The sequence below is a fragment of the Choloepus didactylus genome, chromosome 2, assembly GCF_015220235.1.
Source record: "Choloepus didactylus isolate mChoDid1 chromosome 2, mChoDid1.pri, whole genome shotgun sequence".
NCBI classification, from domain to species: Eukaryota; Metazoa; Chordata; class Mammalia; order Pilosa; family Megalonychidae; genus Choloepus; species Choloepus didactylus.
In genome coordinates, this window is record NC_051308.1 from 170,070,424 (window position 1) to 170,091,263 (window position 20,840).

The 20,840-nt window shown below is 37.4% G+C and overlaps 1 protein-coding gene across 5 annotated transcripts in view; it reads left to right on the forward strand.

The window, feature by feature from the left end:
- Positions 1 to 19,758, forward strand: part of ERICH3 (glutamate rich 3) — a 152,534-nt gene extending 132,776 nt beyond the window's left edge. For 4 of the 5 annotated variants that reach the window (XM_037826907.1, XM_037826909.1, XM_037826908.1 and 1 more), the window contains 2 exons: positions 10,090 to 10,215; positions 14,313 to 19,758. In XM_037826907.1, the coding sequence (XP_037682835.1) occupies positions 10,090 to 10,215; positions 14,313 to 16,636 (2,450 nt within the window). In that variant the 3' untranslated portion in view covers positions 16,637 to 19,758. The remainder of the gene's footprint in view (positions 1 to 10,089; positions 10,216 to 14,312) is intronic. The other variant, XM_037826910.1, reaches the window with a different exon arrangement.
- The last annotated feature ends 1,082 nt before the right edge of the window (positions 19,759 to 20,840 follow it).

Sequence of the window (20,840 nt, forward strand, 5' to 3'; positions counted from 1 at the left end):
CAGAGGGAAGCAACGCCCAAGAATTAGGTTTCTGGTAGGAGGATTCCAAGTCCTGCTGTCCTTCCTTTCCTCTCAGGCTCTTTGATTAATGAATTGGAATTGGTAACTACTCCTTCCGCTTAATGTCTATGAGGAAGATCTGTATCCAACTGGAATTTGAGAGCATTTAAGAAGAAGCTAACCCCTCTCTTATGAAGGAAAATACAAAATTAATAACTCATTTTATATAAAAAATATCAATATGGAACCCATAAAAAAATCCTCATGGTAGGATAAATATAAATTTAAAAGGCAGAAGAGCATACCTTTTAACAATATTTTTCTATGCAAATCAGAATCAAAATTTAAATAGAGGCTGCTTTTATCTCTTGAATTCAAGAAAACATGGACTGAAATAATATGAAAAGTATGATCTGGTACATTAGAATAAAGTGAAAAGGATTGATGAGCAAGACAAAAGTATAAGGGAACCTGATAAGAAGGTAAGGAAAGAACATAACAAGACCATAATGCGCTAAGACAATTTTCAAATGCATTAAAGCATTAGAGCTGACTTAACACTGAAGAAAATTAAACCTATAAATTGACACACAGATCTGAAAAGTTAATTACATTGAGCTTGGAACCCCTGTACTTACAAGGAGAGAGGAGATCTACAGGCATGACATACTGACAATTTACATTCCTGAGGCATCTTCCCCCCACAAATAGGAACATTAATATATAATCAAAAATATAAAGGAAGAAACTTTTCTTCAGGGAAGAATGACCTAAATCTGAGGAGTGCAAAAACTGGTAGTAAAGCTAAAATTAATTAGAAGAAATTCACATCTTGACAAATCCAGGTGAAAGTCTCAAATTAATAAAAATTTATTCCTGAATCCTATATCCTTAAAACATCTAAGATTAAAAAAAAAAATGAAAGAGGAGGTTTTCATAATTCTCCTCAATATTAAGTATCAGAAGAAAATGGAGAAATATTTAGTTTTAAAAGAAGATGAGTGGGCCTGAACAATTCTTTAGTAATAATGGCTATATTTATTTCGTGCTATGTGACAAGTACTTTTCTAATCATATTCCATTTATTAACTTGTTTAATCTTCATAGCAATACTGTAATGTAGGTACTATTATCATTATGTCCATTTTGCAAATATATAAACTGAGATCCTAACAGTTGAGAGTTTCCCCAAAGTCATCCAACTAACAAGTGCTAGATGCAGGATTCAAACTCAGAGTTTTTTCTTGTCCATTGCATCTGACTGTCTCTCTTGTCTCTTGACAAGAAATTGTTTAGGGGGAATGCAAAAGTAAAATATTCTCAGATACTCCATGTCTACAAAAACATATTGCCCAAAAGAGAATCTGGAAAAGCATTCCCTCCATAGGATCAAATAAAAATTAAAGGTGGCAGTGAGTACAGGGTCTCTGTTTTGGGTGATGGAAAAGTTTTGGTAATGGATAGTGGTGAGAGTAGCAGAACATTGTGAATGTGGTTAATGCCACTGAATTGCATGCTTGGGAGTGGTTGAGATAAGAAATTCTATGATATATGTATATATAACCACATTTTTTTTTAAAAGAAGAGAGAAAACTAAAAAGACAATGACAAATAAATGCAATGCATGACGCTGAGCTGGATCTAATAACAAAAGAGAAAATTCCACGAAGGACATTATTGATACAACTTAAGAAAAAATGTATAGACTCTATGCTTTATATCAATATTAAGTTTCTTGAACTTGGTAGTTGTACTTGTCTTAGTTTGCTAATGCTGCAGAATGCAAAACACCAGAGATGGATTGGCTTTTATAAAACGGGGATTTATTTCGCTACACAGTTACAGTCTTAAGGCCACAAAGCGTCCAAGGCAACACATCAGCAATCAGGTACCCTCACCGGAGGATGGCCAATGGCCTCCGGAAAACCTCTGTTAGCTAGGAAGGCAGCTGGCATCTGCTCCAAAGCTCCGGCCTCAAAACGGCTTTCTCCCAGGACGTTCCTCTCCAGCAAGCTTGCTTCTCTTCAAAACATCACTCCCAGCTGCACTCTCTTTCCTCTTTGAGTCAGCTCATTTATATAGCTCCACCGATCAAGGCCCACCCCGAATGGGTGGGGCCAAGCCTCCATGGGAACATCTCATCAGAATTATTTCCCACAGCTGGGTGGGGCACACTTCAAGCAAATCTAACCAACACCAAAACTTCTGCCCCACACAAGACCACAAAGATAATGGCATTTGGGGGACACAATACACTCAAACCGGCACATTCCACCCCCTGGAACCCAAAATGGCATTATCTTTCCAAATACAAAATACATTCATTTCACAAAAACTTAAATCATTTCAGTAACAAAAGTTAAGTACAAAATCCCATCAAAATAAGTTTAGGCTTGGTCAGTTCTAAGGCATAATTCCCCTCTAGCTGTGGATCTGTGAACCTAGAACAAGTTATGTGCTTCCAATATACAAAGGAGAGACATTCATAGGATAAACATTTACATTGCCATAAGGAGAAACAGTAAGGAAAACAGGGTTAACAGGAGCAAAACAGTTCCTAAAACCCACAGGACAAAGTCCATTAGATTTCAAAGTCCGAGAGTCATTTACAGAACAATGTTGCATCCTTGGGGCTTGAGAGAGTGGGAGCCTAACCCTTCCCAAGGGCCTTTTCTGCAGCCCGTTCCTCTCCAAACACTTAGGTGAGTGCTCCAACATTTCCACACATTGGGGAGACCACCTTCTCGGCCCCACCCTCCTCAAACATCGGGGCAGCTCCCGGATTCCCTTCCATCTCCGGGTCACATGCTCAACCCCTTCAGAACAGTGTGGTGGCAGCCAGGCTCTCCCCAATTCCCTGGAAATGTGCTCCACCCTCTTTGGGACCTGAGGTGCCAAAACTCTTCCAGAGCATCGAGGCGGAAAGCCCGCCCTCGACCTCCAGGGCAAACTCACCCTTTCCATGCATGTGGGCTGCTCTGCTCTCCCAGCCCTAAACCTCTTGACTCCAGACCTCAACCTCCATGGCTCTGTCTTTGAAGAGATTTTTCCTTTAATTTTTTCCTTGTCTGTCTCCTCCAGTCCAGACCGGCAATGGCTCTGTCTATAAAGATCTTGCAAAAATTCTGTTGGCTTTGCATGAAGCATGCAGGGGTCAAAGCCATCAGACAATAGGAGTTTCCACAAATCCTTTCTGCTTAACTCCTTATCCAATCTTGGCTTGTCCTCAGGTTGGGCTGTAGCTTCTGGGATTCTACCCACTGGAAGCCCGTAATTTTCCAAGCCATCAACTTCTGGTTTCTTTGAACCCAAGAGTTCAGTTCTAAGTTTATCTCTCTCTGCTCGCATTTTACTATAAGCTGCAAGGAGAAGCCAGGATATGTCCTCCACACGTAGTCTGGAGATCTCCTCAGCTAAGTATTCCAAGTTGTTGCTTCCAGATTCTTCCTTCCATCTGACACCAGGACTCAATTTTGCCAAATTCTCTGCCACTTTAAAACAAGGATCGCCTTTCTTCCAGTTTACAACACATTCATCATTTCTGTTCAAGTCCTCATCAGAAGTATCTTTAGAGTCCATATTTCCACAAACAGTCTCTTTAAAGCAGTTTTGGCCTTTTCTATCAAGCTCCTCACAACTCTTCCAGAAATTCCCCCTTATCCATTTAAAAAGCCGTTCCAACATGTTTGGTATTTGCAAACTCAGCAGCAAAAGCACCCCACTTCTCTGGTACCAAAATCTGTCTTAGTTTGCTAATGCTGCAGAATGCAAAACACCAGAGATGGATTGGCTTTTATAAAACGGGGATTTATTTCGCTACACAGTTACAGTCTTAAGGCCACAAAGCGTCCAAGGCAACACATCAGCAATCGGGTACCCTCACCGGAGGATGGCCAATGGCCTCCGGAAAACCTCTGTTAGCTAGGAAGGCAGCTGGCATCTGCTCCAAAGCTCCTGCCTCAAAACGGCTTTCTCCCAGGACGTTCCTCTCCAGCAAGCTTGCTTCTCTTCAAAACATCACTCCCAGCTGCACTCTCTTTCCTCTTTGAGTCAGCTCATTTATATAGCTCCACCGATCAAGGCCCACCCCGAATGGGTGGGGCCAAGCCTCCATGGGAACATCTCATCAGAATTATTTCCCACAGCTGGGTGGGGCACACTTCAAGCAAATCTAACCAACACCAAAACTTCTGCCCCACACAAGACCACAAAGATAATGGCATTTGGGGGACACAATACACTCAAACCGGCACAGTACTTAATGTGTTTACATAAATGAATATTCTTGTTCTTAGGAAATATACATGGAAGTATTAAGTGTTCAAGGAATGTGATGTATGCAACCTTCAGATAGATAGATGGTAGATACAGATCGATAGAAATAGGTAGAAATGTAGGTGGGTAGACAGAATGATATCACAAATGTGGCAAAATGTTAAAAGTTGGTAAATCTGGGTCTCTGAGTAGAGGATTTGTTGGAGTTCTCTCTATTATTATTGCAACTTTCCTGTAAGTTTGAAATTATTTCAAAATAAAAAGTTTTAAAATTTAAAGGCAATGGAAAGTTGTGGTATAAAATGCCTTGACAAGTAAGCACTGAACTAGTATTAAAATAATTTTAGAGCAACTGAAGAGAAAAGGCAATTTAATTCAAAGGAGGAGAAAAGGCTCAAAGGGACATTATTGGAACATACAAAAACCTTGGCATATAGACTGTAAGCTTTATATTAATGTTTAATTTCTTGAACTTGATACCTGCACTTAAGGTGATTAAATAGGTGAATATGCTTGTTCTTAGGAAATGAACATGGCAGTATTAAGTGTTCAAGGAGAATGATGTATACATCCTACACTCGAGTATTCAGGAAATGGATTATAAATAGCCAGCTAGCTAGCCAGATGGATAGATAGATAGAATTATATAGAAAATGTGGCAAAATGTTAATATTGGTGGATCTGGGTATCGGCGGGGTGGGTAGGGGTATATTGGACTTCTCTGTATGGGGTGTGTAATTACAAATACTGTAATTGCCCTGCAAGTTCGAACATTTTTCAAAATAAAAAGTTTAAAAAAAGAAAATAATTTTGTAGGTATAAATGATCTATATAAAACAATGCTAATGATGACAAATTATTAAAAGAGAAGAAATATAATGTAAAAATATAATTCCAAAATGAGAAATAGGGTTTAAAGTCCTGTATTTCATCATTAAGAAGTGGGAGGAGGGAAGGTGAGAAAATGAAAAGCAAAAATTGGTAATTTCCTCTCATATCATGGAAGGGCATAATTCTTAACATTGATATGAGAGAAATTTAGTTATCGTTTATTTATAACTAAATATCATTATCAACAATATACATGCCTTTCAAATCTCTAGAGAAAAATTAAAACAGAATCATTATGAAAAAATAAAAAAGTTCAATTATATACTATCCATAAATGTCCCGCCTATTCAGAGAAATCCTGATGTATAAAAGTAAAGAATAGATAAAGACATTATGTAAATATAAGGAGAAAGAAAGGGGATTACAGTGTTAAAATGAGGCAAAGTAAGAGTCAAGGTTAAAATGTTAAATGAAGAAAGGATATGTTTCTTTTGATGAGAGTTATAATCTAGAGCAAACACATAAGTCTTGAAAATTTGTTAACTATATACCATATCATTGAAATATATAAAGCAAAACTGTTGGGAATGCTAGAAAATTTGAAAGAAAAACAACAATAGTTGTGGGGTGATTGGATATACCTCCATCAGTCTTCTTCATAATTACTAAGAATATAGAAAAATTGATTAATATAATTTAACAGGTTGGTTTGTAGAATAGTTATTGTTCTCTATGTGCCTTTTGTTTCCCTCAGCACAATGCAATAAAACTAGAAATTATTCACAAAATATAATCAATCTTCACCAAAAACAAGAACAGAAAATTTAAAAACAGTATCCTAAATAATTATTTGGTCTAAGAAAAAAAATCACCCCCCAGATGATTAATTGCAAAATTACTGAAACCAAAAAATCGTTTTTGTAAGGTGACCAAATTCAAACTATAGTCTCCAACAGCAACCCCCTTCAAACAATTAAAAAACCATAAAATACTTAGTAGTAAACAACAAGTAAGCAATACTTGTAGTCATACTTTAAGGAATGTATAAGAAGAGAAAGCTTAATACTTATGTTCTATATGAGAAAATTATGACAAATGGAAAATCATTTTAAGTATTTGTATAGAGCACTAACTATAAAGATGTTGATTTATTTTTGCCAGATAATGTCTAAATTTAATGTAGACTCTCTCAAAATCCTAAATATATTACTTTGGAATTTAAAAAAAATAATTAAAGAACAATACTGAATTATATGAAATACTTAAAGATAAGGGGGGATATTTTTAAGATATTGGGGGGTAAAAAGTCATTTACCATAACACCAAATCCTGGAGCCATAAAGGAAAATACTGGATTGTATAAAAATAAAAAGCGTTTACAACAGCAACCAAAAAAATTTAGCAAAATTAAAAGGAAAACTAAACATTTGGGGAAAATTTACAACACATATGACAAGGGTTGATATTCATAATACCTAAAGCATACTTACGAATCAATAAGGAAAAGACAAACATCATAACAGAAGAATGTACAATGTACAGTAGAAAATTCACAAAAGGAAAGCTTGCCTATTAATATTGAAAACTATATCCTTGCCACTACTTTTCAATTACCAAATTATCAAATATACGAAGAAGTTGTGGAAATTTTGACATTGTTGGCAATAGTGCAGGGATATAATGCCTTTCATCATTATAGGTGAAATTGTTAATGGACACCTCCTTTTTCAAAGAGCATTTATAAAACATGTATCTAAATCTCCTGAAAAGTTCATGCTCATTGATCCAGTGCTTGCAGTTTCAGGAATTTATCCTAAGGGAATAAACAGAAATGTGTACAAAAATGATGGTAAATGGTACTTAAAATAGCGTTATAAACACCAAAGAATGGAAATAACTCAATATCCAACAATAGACAAATGTTTAACCAAATTTGGTAAAACCATATTAGAGCATTCTACGCAGTTATTGAAGAAATCTTTTAAATTGAATGATATGGGGATATAGTCACAAAATAATGTTAAATTAATAAAATGGGATGCAAAAAGCTATCTATAGTAAGAGTAGAGTAAAAAAAAAATACTTAGTAATCCACTAAAATGTTCACTAGTAGTTTTCTTTGAGTGGTTAAACTATGGGTAATATTTGATTTCTTCTTTGTACTTTTAAAAACTATTTAGAGCTTTAGGCAAGAAATGTGCACTTTTTAAATATTTTGGTAAAGTATAATATATAATATTTTAGAAATTTTTTCGTTTTCATGATTAAGAAGCTAACATTGGAATACAAGACCATTTTGGTATTTTAAAAAATATTTTAAAGTATCCTATATCACTTAAACAGAAAAGCTGTTTTCCAAAGAAATTTTCTGTATAACACTAATCCATTTTGCTACTAATGCTACAAGAACTGACACTTACCTTTGCCTATAAGGTCACTTTTACAGAGAGGTAAAGGCAGGAGTCTTAAGATATTAAGAATTAAATAGAAGAAACGAAGTGATTCTTTGCTATAGGTAGAAAATGGTCAAGGTTAGACACCTGCTGAAATCTTGCTTTTAAGTTTCAGAAGAACATCCGGAAAAAAAAAAAGATGCCCAAGTGAGGCCTTTTCTGGTTTCACACCTGATAAGTCCTTGAGGTTTAGGCCTGGAATTTCATTCCTGCAGAATCTGAAACAGGCAATACCTAACCATACGGGCTCTCATCTACATCCAAAGGCTAAACCTTTGGGGGCAAACCAGCAGACATGGCAAGTGATGATTACAGTCCTGAGACAGAGGGACTACAAGCTTCACTATCCATTCTGAGTGAGTTATAACTTCCAGATTTGCTAGGACTGTTTGGTTTCTTAGAACAGACTTTTGGTTTGATAGCTTCTAATTGTTTAATTTTTGTTTTTTATTATTATTAATTATTAAACCATATTTCATTATAGCCCATGGACTACTTGAAAAAATCTAGATATCGTGTCAGTACTGATGAAACTGAGCTTCATATAATTACTACTAAATCAGACTTCTACCCATCTCCCTGCCCTTCCATCCTTAGGATTTCCATTGCCCAGTCAGCCAGGCAGATTTATATACAAAGACCTAATGCACTGCTTATTTAGATTCTCTAGTTTTAAAGTCTTAACATTATTGTAGTGGGTAATATATTTAATTTTTAGGTACTATAATTATAAAGTTCCCATAGTAAACATTGACTTGATAACAAATCCAATGATTATGAGTTGATGTAATCTCTAAACTTTATTATAGTAAAAACTTTCTTATTTCATGTCTTGGATGAATGGAGGAAACTGATGATCAAGATTTTTAAAAGAGAATACATTTGAACTATATACCTCTCTTCATTTTCATGTTTTCCTCTTAAGATTAATATAGTTAAGTCATCATTTTTTCCCTGCAAAAGCCACTATCTGTTTGTTTCCAATTACAAAGGATTCAGTAAGTAACCTTAGCAATTCACCCCAAACTCTGCAAGAGACCACACTAATTCTGTGCTTCTCCAAGTGCATTCATTGGGTCAGTTGTATCAGAATAAAAGCACAAATATCTGGATCTTAACATTTAACCACTGGAACGAATCTCTGGGGGTATGACCTGAGAGCTGCATTCTGAGCACCCCTCCCCATCTTGTTTCTGTTGAATCATAAAATTTGAGGAAAGCTCTATCTGGTTAATGAGCCAATAATTGGTTAAGTGGTTTTTAACTTTATAAATAGAGGCCCTCTAAAGTTCTACCATCAGTTCTTCAGGGGTCATCAGTTATCTCTTTAAACAATGGTAACTGTTGGATAGTTAACATATTCAGTCTGTTTATCAGCCATTCATACCTTAGTGAGACTAGTTTTATTCTTGGGTTTTTGAGGGCTAAACTGAAGTATCAGCAGATCAGCGGGGCAAAGGGAGAATGGACGATAGGGATATTTGGGATATGTTCTTACCCAGGGAGGCAGAACTAGGTCTAGTGGTGTTGACTTGAGCTTTTGGTAAAACCAGGAAGTAGTGTGATGGTAGATGATGTCAGAGGACTTAGGGAGATGGGTTGGCAGATGATAGACAAGGGATCTAGAGTGGGAACTGGCAGAAACCGAAGACAAACTTAATAATTGACTTTATACTTTTTCCTAGAATTATACCAGAATGGATGATGATACTTATAGTAGAAATTATCATACTCATCATCATTATTCTAATATTTTTTAAGTGCTCAGGCATTTGCTAATAAATGAAGCTCAACATGCTTTACCTATATTGCTTCAGTTAATTCTCCCAACGATCACTGGGTAGCTACATCTCTTTAACAGAGGGGTAAACTGAGGCTTAGGACAAAAACTTGACCAAGGTGACACAGTTAATATGGGATATGGGACTCAAACTTTGGGCTTTGTGATTCTGAAGTCCATGCTGGTAATCAACCACAGATAACAGGAATTTCTACAATGGCTTTTGCTGTCAAATTTATAGGAATTGTGTAATAGTTTTTTTCTTCTGTCCACATGGAGTAAGTATTGGGGTCATATCACTAAAATCTACTAATGGATGAAATGCTGATAGTATAGTAAGCTCTGGTAGTTTTAGCAATTTAAAAGAGCAGTGATGACTGATGTTATAAAAGTCATGACATGTTTCTAGAAAGAAAAAATGGCTAAGCTGCTTTTTCAATCATTTCATTGCATGCACATTTGGCAAATCTGTAAGTGGCGTTTTGCGTTGTTTTTTTAAATGCAAGTATTTCTTTGCATGGCTTTCTTTACTTCGTGAGCCTCTGTGTATTGTGTTTTCTTTTTGAAATCATAGCTTGGCCGTTGTTTAATCTTTGTAGATTTTTAAAACAAGGTCACATTTTAATGTGAAGGGTTTTAAATTAATCCACTTGTTCAAATTATGTGAAACAGCTCAGCAGTGTTCCATGAACTGGTTTATATATATATATATATATATACCTTGTGATATTTTCTATGCTCTCCAATCAGTTGGACAGATAATAGCTGGAGCCTTGGAACCTGGCTCCCACTGCCATTCTGATGCTAATCCTGGTGTTAGCAGCACAGATAATGGGGGGAAGCATTTGAGGAGGCCAGAGATTGACACAGGTGGAGGTAAGAGTACATCATTACCTAGGAAAGAACTTCAGATATACTCTGCCAAAGACAACCCCATTTTCATCTTTCATCTTCCTCTCTGTTTCCCTTTCTAGCACCTTTACTTTCTTTTCAAATAATAGATATGATGGTAGGAGATGGTTGAGAGAGGCATTAAAAGTGTATGCTAAAGCTGACATCAGATATCAATGTTATTCCTTTTTTTTAATAAATTGGTGTCTAGGCTGTAAAAGTGTTCTGGTAGGAATTTTCAGATCAGTATTATGACATATTTCATAGCCTGTCTCCCAGTTGACCAGGTAAGTGAATTTGCCTTAATGGACCCACTGGAGACACTGAGAGCCAAGGCACATTTCACAATGATTCATTTCAGCTCCTTATTTTTTTTTTAAATTGGAAAAAAGAACTCATTTCCATCAGAATATGACTTAGCTACTGGTGATGAGTATAACAGCTGCAAGAGTGCCAATTAGGGTGATTCAACTGGCCATAACACATGCATATCTGGTCAAACTTCCTGTGCCTTTGAAATCAGGTTTTCATATATTTAGTGGATGACTTTTTAAAAATTTCCTTATTTGAATGCACATGTGTGTGTATTCATTATATGACCTCTACCTCCAATTTTTAACGATAGACATCAAGAACTGTGAGGCATCTGGGGCTTTAACCCTACTTTCAAGCAAATAAGTTAGCTTTCCACAATTTCATGAATACTGGCAAAAGACAAGAGGCTCTTTGGTCAGAGACAAAGGACTTTACTATACACAACAAATAGCAGTAGCCAGGGTATCTGCATTTATGCTGGTTTCCTGAGCCCCAGTTCCCCCTTGGCAATGTGAATAAGTCCAGATAACAGTTGTACATACAGTGAGCTTAGTAACAGAAGAGGAATCCTGAGATAGGAAACCCAAATATTTTTTAATGGGCAATAAGCCTGCCTGACCGCTGCTTCTGAGGGAGACATTATAACCTATGCTTTGCTTGCTCTGAAGGGAGACATATCTTTTAAGGTTATTTACTACATAATATCTTTGAAAAGATTGTCTAGAACAAAAGGAGTCAGTATCTTGGCCCACAGAACATGCAGAAATGTGAGAGACCCAAGGAGAATTGTCTTGCAATAACAGTTTCCACCTAGTTCACTAGTTCTTGGTCTTGGGAGTTAGACAGACCTGGATTCAAACCCATTTCTTACCACTTCCTAGCTCTGTGCCTAGGGCAATAATGTCCCTGTTAAGGCCTTGCTAAATGCTTACTACAGTGAATTATGAATTCTTATGTTACCCAAGTTTCTGAATCATTTGAACCTCAATAAACTCATCTTTCTGGATGGGTTCTTGTGAGGGTTACCAGTAATGGATCTCAAGTATTCAGCAGAGTAAGTGTAATGTAGCAGCTGCTCAATAAATGGTACAGTATTCAAATTCATTTTAAAAATATTCAGGATGAGCCTATAAAAATGCCTGGATGACATCAGTTAGAGTTCCCATACACACTTGATCATGAAAGGGTTAGCAACAAGATAGATAGCATATTGCATTTTCAAAAGCAGTGAAAATTCTCCAAATAAATGAAACTTTATTTGAATACTTCTAAAGCGAAATAAAATAGATACAAATCTCACACTGTTGTATTTAGGTCTTTTAGCACTTTCTGCACCTTGAATAACAATTCATTCAATCAGAGTTCTAACATAACTTCCCATATTTTCTGCAGTGTAGGCATAGTAGCTGTTATTGGTCAAAACCAATTCAAGCAAGAAAATCTACTACATTGTTAGCAGTGGTTAAGAGAGTAGGAAGGAAGATTTGTTAGGGCTTTCTGGGTGCCAGGAACGGTACTAAGCATTTTATGTAAACTATCTCATTTATAATCATAAGGCATCTGTGAGTCAAACATTGCTATTCCCATTTTATGGATACGAAAATGAAGACTTAGAGAAGTTTTATTTCCAAGTTTATACAACTATAAAGTGGCAGATCTGGCTTTCTCATCCAGGTCTGTCTGACTCCCAAGTTCAGACTCATTCCACTGAATCAAATTTCCCCTATTTGAGAATATTGCTTGCTGTCTTGTATTTATTATTTTTTCAAAAGCCCATGAGGTTACCATCAAAAATCACATAAGTGATGTTTTCATACTGATCTTTCTTAGAAAGGGTTCAATTACTCCTTTTCCCTTGCTTCCGGAATGTCATGTCTGACTTCCTTGTAGTATGTTTATTCTTATAACAGCTCAGCTGGATACCATTAGCACTTTCTCTTCTAGAATTTAGCTAGAGTGCCTTCTTACGTGGTGGCTAGGCAATTTTATTCTCGTGTTTTTCCTGAATGTTCTTTAATTAATCCATAAATGTAAAGGCCATCTTAGCAAAGCAGAGGACATTATTTAAAAGTTTTCGTAACTTTTGACTTTTTAATAAACTTTCATGCAGCAATTTGAATAACAACAGATATACCATTAAGACACTTGAAATACATTATTGTTTCTTATTGTTACAATTTGATTTCATTTTAAATCCAGCAGTAATCTCTAATGAGATAAAATGGACCATATTCTCTCAGGTGAATTGGCTGCACGTCATCTGAGTAAACATTTGGGTCTACATTGCACTTTGGGAGCTTCTAGGTATAAGTTAGGAAATAGATGCTGTAATATGCTGAGGACTGTTTATAAAGTCAACTTCAGCCCCATTGATGGATCTGAAATTTTTATTTTACTTCTGTGAAAGAAAGCATCAAAGGCTGCCTTCCAGATACACTGTTTTAAGGGAAATATAACAACAGCATTTATTGCCTTACCTCAAAATGATTTATCATAGTGGCTGGCAGGAGATTAAAGGAATGCAATAAAGAATAGGCATGTTTTGTGTGGGAGAGGTAATGGAGTGGTAAGACCGTCTTGGATGGGTATCAGAAGACAGAAGATGTGAGTTAGATCAGGACTGTAGGTTTCTAGTAGATTGTTGGTGATGGGGTAGAGGTTGAAATGGCTAGCCAAAATGGCAAGCAAGTTAAAAAAAATAAAAATGAAGACAACACATTTACCTCCTTCAGAAGTTTACATAATTTAGAGTTTGACACCATGATATGGTGACTTATCTTGTAGCATTTAGTACAGTGTCTTTTATAAAATCAGAAAGATCAGATTGAGAGAAAATATTAAGATGTCCATTTTTGAACCACCTTTCTCCCTAAGTATTATTCTGCAGTTGAAAATTTTTAATGCTTTGAGTATTTGGCAAGACCTGCCTTTACTTACTTTGTATGGATCATTGCAACAGAAATCCATGTCTTTGTTAAATAATAGGAAATCCATTTGAAGCCTTTAAAAGAACATATTGAAACTCTATTTATTGAAGTGTTATAGTTACTACATTCAGATTTGCCAGGGAATTATGGATAAGAACTTATGAACTCTTTCAAGGTTATTTATGCTGAAAATTGTCCCAGACTACAAAGTCCTGTCTTGCTCTGTGATCCTGTTTTGCCAAAGACAAATCAGTTTCTGAACATAGATTGGAAGTGTCCTGACCTGTAATACAAATTGGTGTATTTAGAAAAATATCTTACCTTAAGTTACAAAGTTATGTGACAACTAAATCTAGATATAGAAGCTGTAAAATATGGGAATCACTCATGGCATAATGATCAGCTCACATTGTATTATGATTGTGCTGCTAAATGCCCACATGAGTACCAGAAATGTAAGCAGACTTATCGTTGGTGCTGTAGGGAATAATGATTTTTAAGAAGATGCAATGCTTATTATTTTCCTTCTTGCATATTTTTTCTGCAAGTCTTGATATTTCAAATGAAAGTAAGTAGTATGCCTGTGTATATGTGTGAAAGAGAGATTTTAGTGATTCTAAGGCATGTTTGTCTGTTTGCTTTTCAACATTTCTGATGATTAGCTTTCCTTTAATATCAAGGTGTCCATTAAATTTGATAGCATTTCTTTTTATCATGAAAAGCCATTATTAAAATATGTTGCATGTTATAGTGAAGGGCAATCATAGAATCGAGGAAATGTTTTATATATAATAACCACTTTGATTAAAATAATCTTGTTTTCTAACTTTATTTTTCTAGCACTGGATGAGAATTTTGTGGTGGAGGAAAGGGTGGCACCCAATTCAAACAAGGAATCCCAGCGAGTTGCACCAGAAATGCTTATGCTGGAGAAGAAAGGTGCAATCAAGGAAGACAAAGTTCCCCAGCCCATGAATGCTGACACAATGGAAGAAAAGGGAAATGCAGCATCATGGGGAAAAGCAGGGATTAATGAGGTTCCCCTAAGGGAGTGGAAGCCAACAGCAGTGCAGCCAGCCTTAGGACAAGAACCGCTTACAGAGGAAAGAGAAGTCCCTCAGGACATCCTGAGTGGGGCAGGAGAAGCAGCAGAAGGAGACGGAAGGCTGGGTAAAGTAGAGTTAAACCCCCTGGGAAAGGAAGCAGCAAGGCACTCTGCTGGTCTGAATGATGATGGGGCCCCTGAAAAGCAGGCCTTCATGCAAACAGTGTTTGAGACAGAGAAGGCAGTTTCTAAAGGGGAACAGGATTGGGAGAAGGTAGAGCTAGCCCGCAAGGCAGCAGCTCTGAACTCAGAGCCTGTTCCAGAGACAGTAGCTCTGGAAGAGGCAGCAATGCCAGAGAAGGAAAAGGCTGAGAGAGAGGTGGCTGTGAGTGAGACAGGGTCTGAAAAGCCAGATGTGAAAGAAAGAGAAGAGGAAATATCCACAGATCTGGAGGACTTAGGGCCTGTGGAAAAAGAAGCATCCAAGAGAGAGGATGGTTCAGAAGTGGCAATACTTGGGGAAGAGAAACCAGCCAAAGAGAGCAAGGAAGTGATGGAAACAGAAACAACTTTGAGTGCCTCATCTTCTGAGGTAACTCATGTGGGGGTTTCTGAGGGCAGCACTGAAGAACTTTGTAGGGAAGATGCTGAACGAGAGAAGTTTGTGACTGGGGCAGTATCTAATAAGGAAGATGATAGGGAAGAAATGTTATCTGAGGAATTAGATATGGCAAGAGAGAGGAAGAAAGCTGAGCGGCCAAATACACCCCTGAGGGAAACCAAATCTGAGAGAGAAGAGGTGACAAAGGCAAATACATCCAAGGATGAAGATGGTTTAGAAGAAGAGAAGAAGTTTAAAGAGGAAGAGGGGGAAACAGTGAAGAATGTAGGATCCAAGGAAGAGACAAAAGCCCCAAGAAAGGACACAGAATCTGATGCTGAGGGTGAAGCACCCCCAGAGGCATCTGAATTGACTGAAGATGGAGGGCAACAAAGAGAAGATTCACTAAAAGAAAGAGGGGTTACTGTGTTTGACGCAGCCCCTGGATTTGAAAAGTCACTGGAAAACATCACAGCTCTGAGGAAAGAAGGAGAGGAAAGACTCGTAGAAGCCAGAGGCCCAGAAAACAAAGGCAGCGGAGAGCATCTCCTCAGTGAGAGTGTGGCTTCCACAGAGGATGAGGGTCCACCGCAGGACATAGCAGGTGTGTTAGGGGCTCCCCAGAGTGAGCTGTCAGGGAAGGCACAGGCACCTGAAGTGACAATCACGGCCACAGGTGAGGCTGCGGTGTGTGCAAGCGAAGATCGAGACTTCCTTGCAGGACCAAGAGGGAGGAATAGAGAAGGGCCTTTCCAGGGGCCAGAAGAAGTGGGGGTCATGATGATTTCCCAGGGAGATTTCATGATGCCAGAAATGTTCAGACGGGAAGCAATGGCTAAAGACACAGAGGAGGAGGAAGAGAAAGAAAGCAGTCTGAGGAAAGAAGTAGTGAAGAACGGGAACACAGACGGGGGCGAGAGCGTGAGAGAAGGGATGGTTGTTGCCGACGAAGATCCGTGCCAAGGAGAAGGAGGAATGGCAGAAACAGCCACAGAGAAGAGGGAGGTGTTGGCAGAATTGAAGACAGATGAGGGGAAAACAGTAGAAAATAAAGCTTCCTCCTTTTCAGATGTTGCCGGGAAGGAAACTTGGCATAATGTGGATGAGTTACTAGAAAAAACAGCAGCTGAGGAGACGGTGGCAGGAGAGGAAATAGAGCTAAGCAGGGAGGAGGTGCCCTTGGTAGATGAGGTGACAGTGACATCAACACCAGGGGCTGGGCTGGGAGATCTGCAAGAACCTTTAGATCAGGAAAGGGAGGCCCCACAGGTAGGACGTGATCAAGCGGGAGGGGAACTTGAAGTCACCGAGGGTGCAGGGTCAGAGGGAGAGGAGTCAGGAGCAGCTGGAGCCTTCAGACTGAGATTATCACCAGAAAGTCAGTCAGAACTGAGCAGGAAATGTCTACAGTCTGTGCAAGCACTTCCCACGAAGCCCGATTCCACCGAAACCCAAGAGAAGCAAGTGCAAAGAGAAAGTGAGAAGGCAGATGTTTCAGTGAACAACACAAAGGCCTGAGAGACTTGGTGGCAGATGGTGAGTTTATCTCATCTGTTTTCAGTACTGAATAGAAACCCCACTCTTGGTCTCCTCCCCTTTGGGCTGGCTCGTCCCCTCCTGCATCCCTGCATCCAGGTACACACATAGGGTTCAGGTCCATACTGCTCAGCCCTGCGCCAGGCAGGACAGGGGCTGGGGAAGATGGAAGTGAGCCCAACTCACATACGGGGACCCACTTCTAGTTGCTTTGTAAGTGCAGCTGCCTGAAGTAGTAAATCTGCATCCCCCTTACAAGCCCCAAAGATGAAATATGGAGGAGAAAGGGGTACCTTCTCTCTTTGACATATCACAGAAATAAAGAATCAAACTATTTCAGAATTCATTTCCCCTTGAGTGTTTAAAAGGATGGATTGGAGGTTGACTGTCTTTATTTGCCATTAAATGTGTTCTATACCTTCATTTCTGCATATACAAAATTGAAAAGCTTTCCACTTTTATATAATATTGAACAGTGGGACTAAATGTCAAAATGATTTTTGTCATATCCTGGGATTTCCTTTGATACCCTCATATCCTTAGTGTCCAGTAACTACTGTCCTGAGTAGTTATATTCATGGCACTACTATCCTTTTTAGTGCTTTTCAGGACATTTTAAAGATGTCTTCAGGAAGACATGACGAGTGGGAAAAGTTTCACCCAAGCATATCTCCAGGATTTTATCTTTTTGTTTGTTTGTTCTTAAATCACCAGGCTTTTCTGAACTGTTTCTCAATGTGTCAGTGCTGGTGAGTAGCACAGTAAGTACCATGAAAATAGCTGAAGTAGATCTGCAGGATACTCCTTACGGACAGGGGTTCCTGATGGAGAACTGTGAAGCTGTTACAGGTTCCACAGCCGAGCTCTCCATATTCAAATCAAAACAAAAGTTTTCAAATGTTTGACTTTCACCAAAGTTCCACCAGAAAGTCGCAGTCCTGACATCTAGGGTTTGTTTAATTTCTTTTTATTTTACAATCAAATATTAGCCCCAGTTTCATACATGGGAGTTTTACTTAAAATCTGTGACTTGGGCTTTAATGACCTAGAATGTTATAAGGAGTTCTAAAGTTGCTGGCATGTACAATTACTAGAAGATGCACCAGATCTGTAAGTCCTTCCAGAAAAAGATTCCAAGGCATGTATCTTGACTTATACTTAGAAATAGCCATCCTTTCTATTTATGCCAGCAGATTAGTTTAACGTAGAATTATTGTTTCAGAATGCCCTTTGTTTTGCGTGTGTGTTTTTGTAGTTCTGCTTTCTGGGGTAGACTAGTGAAACTAGAGTAGCTTGCATTATTTTTTCTTTGGGGCCTTATTTATAGGGACACTCAAATTTAAACCAAAGTAGTCAACAATTTAGCGAAGTAAAATGAATATAATTATTATAGCAGGTAAACATAGCACATATATGTCAACACTCTTGACTCTAGACTTTTGGTCGATATTACTCAAAGGGAAAGAAACTTGGATTAAATTAGTGTGCTACTCACCTTCCAGAATTCTGCTATTCCAAACCTGTGAACTAACCTTGCAGTACATTGTAAATCAACAGGACACTTTCTATGTTACCTAGATATTATTTCTCAGTTGTGTATCAGTATGTCTCATAGGGATTTTTATTGCCTTGAAGACATTACTTTACCAGGGAAAGGGCACCTATGTTTGGCCATCTTTTCTGTATGTGAGGAGGTTAAAGAGTATTTCCTAAAGCTGTGCTTCTCTGGCCAGACTACATTAGAATTTCATGGGATACTTTCTAAATGATTCATGACTCAATCCCTGGCCTCACCCCCAGAGACTCAAATTTTAATTAGTTTTAAATTGGTCTGGGCCAAGTTTTTTTTGTTGTTGTTTTTAAACTCTTCAGTTAATTCTACTATGTAACCTATGTTGAGATCTGCTGTTCGAAATCATCATACAATCCGTGCTGGCTGCCATGTACTCTTTAGGGACCAGGGATGCTATCTTTATAGGTGTTTTCCATTTTAATAAGTAATGGAGTCAGTCTCTGATTAAAAAAATGTACTGTATCAGTGGATCTCAAAATGTGGTCCCTGACTAGGGAAATCAGCCTTGCCAGAAAATTATTCAATAGCAAATTCCTGCCTTCACCCCACACCTACTAAATTAGAACATCTGAAGGTGAGAGTGCACCAATTGATATGTAAACAAGCCTCCCAGGTGATTCTGATGTACACTGAAGTCTGAAAACTGGTATGGACTATTGACTATACTGAAGAATAATCTCAGTTGGAAAACATTGCACATGTGTGTGAACTTTCTCGCCATCTCTTTTTTGCTGTCTCTGTCTCTGTCTCTTTCCTTTCTCTAGAAATGGTACTATACAAGTGGTTAATTCAACGTTAAACTCATTTTTGTGATGACTGTAGTGATGTGTATATGAAACCCCTCTCCCCTACCCCCTAAGGAAGGATGAGCCTTACCGACTGCACTGTCACAGATTTCTATTGTCTGTATTACGTTTAATGAGGAGATGTCATCTACCTTATATCCAACTTCAGGTATTACTGAGATGCATTATTGTGGAGCTCTACAGTATGTGTGCCCTGATCTCAAACTCAGTGCTAATAGCACCTTATGGGAAAGATTGTAAAGTTGTGCATTCCATTGAAAAATGAGTTTTGTACAATGTGCTAAATGGAAATTGCATTGGATTATTTTTATATTTAACACATTCCATCAAAACATTCTGTAACTTAATTCTACAATCTGCATGTGGGTTTAACTGTGAAATTCAGTAGTGTGATATTTTTGATTAAGTGAATTCTTTCTCTGCAACTACTATGTTGATAATATTATTTGCATGCTCAACTGAACTGATTGTTCCTAGTTTCGTTATTTAAAACATAAATAAATCATATGATTCCAGATAAAACATGTGAATGGCTCTTTATAAATAAGACTAGACTTTTAAAATCTTCTTTGTTCTTCCTAACAAAATTTCAGCTCCATAGAACAAAGCAGAGAGAATGTTTCATTGAGCTTTAGTTTTGAGTATACGTGTTTATACTGACTGTCAGATATTGCGTGGAACATTTTTTGCATTCAAGCATGTCTTTCACATACACAAGATAATGTTGGGAGGAAAATTATTATTGCTATTTTATAGATAAATAGAATTTCAATAAAGTTAAGTGGCTTGTCTGAAATCACAGTCTCAGATTTTTTGACACCAAACTGTTTTCCATCACATTATTTTCTCTAAAAAGCAATATTAATTAGATACTAAAATACTACATGTGAATCTTTATGTGTTTTTGTTTACTTGGAGCAGAAAAAAAAACAAACAAACATAGTATATCAGTAAGAAGTGAATCATTTTTAGGCAGTGTCAATCAATGAATAAAGGAGACGATTTCAGTAATTCAAGAAAGAAAAGAGACAAAAAAGGAAATGTAGGCAGAATTAGACTTTTGACTTTAACTACTTGAGTTAAAGTAGTTAAAGCCATTTTCTATGACTTTATAAACTCTATTGTAAATTTAAAGTATAGTTTAGTCCCTTAAAACTAATATCAGTAATATTGCCACAATTATTGCCCTTGGAAAATGATTGTTTGAGTAAAGAAAAGAAAGCCTAAGGGAAGATTCATCTAGTAAGTGAAATATGCAAAGACTAAAGGACAGCCCAGGAGAGGATGCTTTTGACCTTGGGTAATATTTCCTCCCAGTCTTTTTTACTGACTGATTATGTCACTTAAAAAAAAAAATTCCTTGTCATAGTGGCCCATAGCAAGAGGTATAAGAGAAGAGGAATAAATACAACTGTAATTCTTTAAAATGTGCTCTCAAACTCACTCCTTTTTTTTTTTTCCTTCATTTTATTCCTTCCTTATAATGCCATGCCCTGTGACAGGGAAACTATGCTCTTCAAAACTAACTGGAAACAAAAATCCAGCATTTTATCTTCTAAGATAAAATGCTGGATATTTGAGAATGCACTTTTCTTTTTAATTCCTTTCGGAAGTCTCAGGATGATTAACAGTCTGTGCAACATTCACAATATTTTGAAATAATGTAACGCCCTCATTTTATATTAGGGAAAATGAGATACACAGAAGACTCCTGGGACAGACAAGCCAGTGCCAAAGTCTACTTAAAAACCAATTCTCTGCCTCCTTTGTCAAATGTTTCTTGCTCCTTATTAAATAGCTTATAATT